Here is a 5,957-nt window from a genome sequence, read left to right on the forward strand (position 1 = left end):
CGACTGGAAGCTGGCCCAGAGGAGCAGATGCCTCTACTGGCTGTACAGTTCCGATCCAGGTCTGGCAGGTGGACAGCAGGTCACAGCCAGGCAGCAGCCCCCATTGCCAGACGGCTGCAGTGGGTAAAGGGTGCAGAGAACTCTCAGGGCTGCTTCAGCAGTCTAGTTCGCACAAGGGGTAGCGTCCCCAGGTACCAGTTGGCTGGACCCCAGAAGCTCCTGAGAGTGAGTAGCCCTGAGCTACTTGCCAGGGCTGCTTTTTGTACTGCTGGTGCCAGGACAGGTCAGCTTTTTATACTGCTGGGGACAACACAGGTGCTGGCCCCGGGCTCTAGCTCCCCCTGGCTGCAGATCCGGAAAGAGTCAGGCAGGGTTATTTTGCCCCAAGTGGCACAATTTGCTCCACAACAAAGCGCATGTCCGAGCACGTGTGCTGAGGCAAAAAGCCCTAGCTCAAATTTGAACTGCTTCTATTTGAGCTGCTGCAAGCGCATGTGCTTGACTGTGTGGACACGCCCAATAAAGCTACTTGTTTTTCCACTAGCCTCATTCTCATATATTGCCAGCTGCAGGAAGTACAGCTAAGGTTGCATTGAGACGGCAACCTATACCTTAACTCAGGGGCGGGCAATTATTTTGGGCAGAGGGCCGCTTACTGAGTTTTGGCAAGCCATCATGGGCTGCTTGACAGGCAGCCCAGGGCAGATAAATATTAATTTTATAATTTTTTTAAGGGCCTCATGGGCCACACAGAATGGCCTCGTGGGCTGCATCCGGCCCCCAGGCCGCATTTTGCCCACCCCTGCCTTAACTTCATCATTTTCTGGCTTTCAAAATTTTAGATTTAGCCACGCTCTATATTTTGGAAGAGCAGAGGAAATCCCTGAGCAATCCTGACTTTGTCTTAATGATGTTTTTAGGTATTAAGGCAAAAAAGATAACTGCGGATACAGGGAGTCCAAGGGACTACAAGCACACCATAAGAAAAAGCTACATACCTGCTTATGATCATAGCAGTTATAACAGGCTCCCATCCTGAATGGAGAACAGTTCTTGTAGCTGGATGTTTGGCAGCTATTACAATCCCCATAGGAGTCAGAGCCAAGAAAAAGGCACCAACTAAAGGAGATATATAATAATACGTCTCTGAAATAAAAAACAAAACAAAACACGGGGTTAGCTCTGAGGGTTTCCTACACATTTGCCTTAACAAATTTAAAATTTTGACCAAAAATTCTATTGCATGCTATATATTATAGGCTTTTATAGAGGTTTCATTGCATCTGAATGCTTCCCAGTAATATATTAAGTAATGTGATGAATATCTCCCATATACGGTCTCTCTCTCTCATCCTCTCCTCAAGAAGAAAACAGTGCGCACATAAAGTCATGTTATGATTTCACAGAAGGTTTTTTTAATTTTTTACCTGAAGTTTTGCATTCATTTTAGAAATGCTAGGAAGGCAGGGAATACAAGGCATACATTGTGATCCATTTTCTCTCTACTTTTATTAGAGAAGCAGAAATTAATTTTTCATTTATTAAACCATCCAAAACAAACAAGCAAAACAATCCCACAATCTTCCTCTTCCCCTAGCCAGTAAGGCAAACTCTACTGAAAAAGAAAGTCTTAACTGATTAAACCACACCCCTCAATATTACATATATGATTAATCAGGGCAAAGTTTAGATAGCTAAGACATTTCTGGGCAGAATACTTAAATATATACTTGAGTAGATCAAGTAGTTTTGTTTGTTTTGTTTTATCTAGTTTGAAAAGCATACTGATTAAACAGTATAGCAGCTGCAATTCCATTTGTAATGGTCAGAATTGCACCATAATTCCATTAACAATAAAGGACTCCATAATAAAGTGATAAGCATAAGCAAAGCTATGCTAAAAGCTTCAGTCTGTCTCCATGGAGTATCATTCTTCTTCACACACGTGTTTAGTACTCACTTGTGCAATCTATCCCTTCATGAGATACCCCACTGATGCTACCTTTTCTAATTCAGCAGTGACAAAAATAGTGGCATAAATTGTTCAAGGGCAAGTCATTACACACTGTTACCCTAAACCTACAAAACTTTTTTTTCATAAAATTAAATACATGCAAATTCAATAATTTTATTAAGTAGTGGACCATATCTTGCCCATCTTTATGTAAATAATTTGTAGAAAGTTTAAATCAAGTAAGTTTCTGGGGGAAAAAAGTGTTGAATTTTTTTATGTAGCTACACGTTAAAACATTACAACGTGTTAGAACGCAAAGATTCGCATTTTAGAAGTATGCCCTCATGCAAAGACTTTAATTTATCAATGTGACAAATCTCTGACTAAGATTCTTACTGCAAAGCTCTCCAGTTCAAGCAATTACTATTTCAGTGGTATTAAGGAAGGGAAAAGAACTGATCCAAAAGAGTTTGAAAAATGATGTTGCCAAGGCTGTATTTCAGGGCATTAGAGATGGTAGAAGATATGAAGTGGAAATAAGCAATTGACATTTAATTAGTATCACATGATTCTATCCTTCAGTAGCAAGAAAAATAACCTGAGGCATTGTATTATGTGATCTGTATCCATAAAATGCTGGAGTCAATATATCCATGTAATAAAAAGGGAATATTTTACATGTATGTTCTAATGCCACAACAGAGGATCAAGGAAAAACTATATGGGTCATCTATCAATAGAGCAGTCCAAGAGATAAAGTAATTAAAATTTGGGAATGTGGAAAAAATGGGCAGAAAAGAAAGTTATTATTGTATCAAAAGGGCAACCTCCCCCCAAATCCAGAACAATGTGTCAGTACTAAATAATCATCACATTCTGAAAGAATATCCCAGAACAATATTTTTAAACAAATGTGCTTTCAATTTTGCAAGCCAGGTCAGCTGCAGGTTTTGCCAGCTTTTGTTTTTTTTCTTTTTATGTCAGTTACCATGAAGTTGTCAGTTTCATAATCCAACTTGTAGAAATCACGATAGCTCATTTAGAGAATCAACATTTGGCTGCTCTGTGGTCTCACACCTTTCCTGTTATACCCCTGCAGATTCACACTATGTATTTTAAGACTGTTATGCTTCTGCCTGAGTAATTTAAATAATCTTGTTTCTCAACAGACTATATTATTGTATCACTTTTTTAAAATATTACATTGCCTGTTCTTTTTTCTGTAGCATTAAGAGCTTGTCTTATATTTGTAAGCTGGGTTCAGCCTCAGTTCCAAGTGCAACCTAAAGAAAATAGCCAGAACTGGTAGCCTTTTCCAGTTACAGAAGAAACTTGCTAATTTTCAAAACTGATTTTGAAACTCTGTATCAAAATATTGAATGTGATTAATTTTTAAGTGAACAAATACAATTGCAGAAAGGAAAGACAACGTATCACGAAGTATTCTGTACTCCTGGCCTTCATTTTGATCACTGTAGCTTATTTTAATGGTAGTTCATAGAAGAAAAATCCGTGTCAAGGGTTCTTGGCATTTTTAATCATATGGGTCACACTAGAGAGAGAGAGAGAGAGAGAGAACCTGATTTACCTTTTTTTTCCAACTACATCAATTAATATATAAGTACTACTTTTTCATATCAGTTTTTTTAATGCTATAAATAACTTGCCCTTTTCAAAATAGTTAATTATATTGGACTTCTGATGCTCATTGTTTCTCCCCTTCAGGTCTTTCCTGTTTCTCTCATATGGATACAAGGAAAGCCAGTACCATGTAACCACTCAGCTCTGCAGACCCCAAAGGTGTTCTGTGGATCACATGTAGGGATTTTCTATACTGTGGTGCATAAAGTAAAAATATATAATGAAATCTTAATAAGGTAACATTTCTAAAGCATCCTGCTTTTTAAATTTTTGCTAAGGGGTGTGGAAAGACTGCCAATTTTGTGTTGAATATATAGTCTGCAAGTCAGAAAGAATCTACTGTAGAGTACACACTTAGCAGCAACCAGGGGACCGCAATGCTGAGTATAGAGAAAAGAGAACCTAATGAATCACTGTTTTATGAAAAACTCTTGCTTGTATCACATGAACATATAGCCTACAGCATTGAGCAACCTATAACAAGTAGAAAAATAAAGATGACACAAATTCTAAAAAGAAGCCAGCTATTTACCATAAAACTGCTCTTTGAAACCTCATAAATACTATAAAAATCCATTGGAGTGCATTCCCTGTGAAGGACAAGGTAGATATTTAACCAGCTACATCAGTTCTCAAGAGAAGTAAAGTGAAGAACTAGGGAGAATACTACACATCAATATTTTTCTTTCCAAAATAAAATATCTTGCACAATTAGTTTCTTTGGAAAAAGAATAAAGATAAGGCAAGATTCCGATCAGGTAAAATAAGCTGGACAATAACAAACAATCCTAAATGAGGCATTTAAAAATCATATTTCTAAATAAAATTACTAATACTACACAAATTAGAAACATAGCTAGAAAAACATGAAGTGATGCAGAGATACATGTGAAAAGAAAAAATATAAGAAGAGAGAGCTAGTCTCAGCTACTGCACACAGATTAAAGTCAAAACAAATTCTCTCTACAAAGCAAGACAGCCATATTTCAATAGAGGTTTGCAAATAACCAGATATAGGACTAGCCTTCCAAATCTTAAGAAGCCAAACTAGAGGGCGTTTGTTTTTCAATAACTCTCACAGTTTGAATTCAGCACATTTTAAATTATACCGCAATAGTTGTAAGGAACAGATATGCATCTATACAACCAGACACAGTGACATACATTTCTATATCAAATGAATACAAAAAGTAAGATAAACCTTCAAAAGGGATGATATACCTTTTAGAAAGGTAAAAACAAGGCAATTCAGGACATGAAGGAACAAAAGACCAATATTATATATACATTTCAAGTGAAATTTTCACAAGTGCTTATTAGCATTGGCCTTTGTTCCCACTTAAGTCAATGGTAAGACTCCAAAGGGCACTCGCCAAAACTCAGCTACTGCTAAATGTTTTTGAAAAGCCTAGCCCTTTTAGCCTAGGGATAGACATTCAAAAAGCCTGAGCCTGAATTGATTCAATCTTTGCAGGTTAGTCTAACCTGGCTAGGCTAAATCAGTTTTGTAACTGGACAGACATCCCAAAAATGCAGACACATGCCTGCAGTGGCTCAGGCTAGAAGCCAGGGAGCGCTAGAGCAGCCCTCCCTTCCTTCCACAGCACTGATGGGGGGGGGGGTGTGGCCAGTAGGATGCTCTGATTAGCCCAGCAGGGAATTGATGATGGTTTATCACCCCTCACTCAGTGTTTACCTTCTCATTAAGAAAACAACAGAAGGACATTACCAGCTACCTGTTGATTCTACCTGTTCATTCAGCACAGACCATAGCCAGCATGTGGCTTTCTAGCTAATACGCAGACACCGTAGGGTCCGGCAACATTCTCCACAGAATTGCGAAGAGGCCTTAAAACTGGCAGAGGCGTTCGCAGCCGCAGAAGCAAGCTATCCAAGGGAAAGGAGAAGCCCAGGGCCAATGCCGGCGGTGTCGAAGGAAGCCAAACGGCAGCGCCCTCCCTCTCAAGGGCCTGGTAGGGAGGTGGTGTGTTTCCGTTGCGGGCAAAATGGACACATCTCACGGGAATGCCCCAGTCAACCCGCTGAGCGGTGGGTTCCGGCTGACAGACCCCGGAGCTTCCCTGACCGGCGCCGCGGCCAGGAGACGGGGGAACCCATGGATTGCAGCTATGCCAGCTGTGAAGGTAACGCAACTTGGACCCGCCCGGTGGTTAAGGCCTGGGTAGACGGGCGCCCAGTGGAGGCCACTCTTGACTCCGGATGTGCACAGTCCATGATAAGGGCGGAATTAATCCGGCGACAAGTGGGAAGAGAGGTCCCGCCGGTGACAGTAACCTGCCTCCATGGCGAAGTCGAGCGGGTAGGATGGCAATGGGTCCAGCTGCGTGTCATGGAGCACCCG

At 40.4% G+C, this 5,957-nt stretch overlaps 1 protein-coding gene across 2 annotated transcripts in view; it reads right to left on the reverse strand.

Moving 5' to 3' along the window:
* The window catches only part of SLC41A2 (solute carrier family 41 member 2), a 93,657-nt gene that overhangs the window by 45,742 nt on the left and 41,958 nt on the right, over window positions 1–5,957 (reverse strand). For both annotated transcript variants that reach the window (XM_006024259.3, XM_025204880.1), the window contains exon 7: window positions 999–1,146. In XM_006024259.3, coding sequence (XP_006024321.1) covers window positions 999–1,146 — 148 coding nt within the window. The remainder of the gene's footprint in view (window positions 1–998; window positions 1,147–5,957) is intronic.

Source organism: Alligator sinensis, unplaced genomic scaffold (assembly GCF_000455745.1).
Source record: "Alligator sinensis unplaced genomic scaffold, ASM45574v1 scaffold267_1, whole genome shotgun sequence".
Lineage (NCBI taxonomy): Eukaryota > Metazoa > Chordata > Crocodylia > Alligatoridae > Alligator > Alligator sinensis.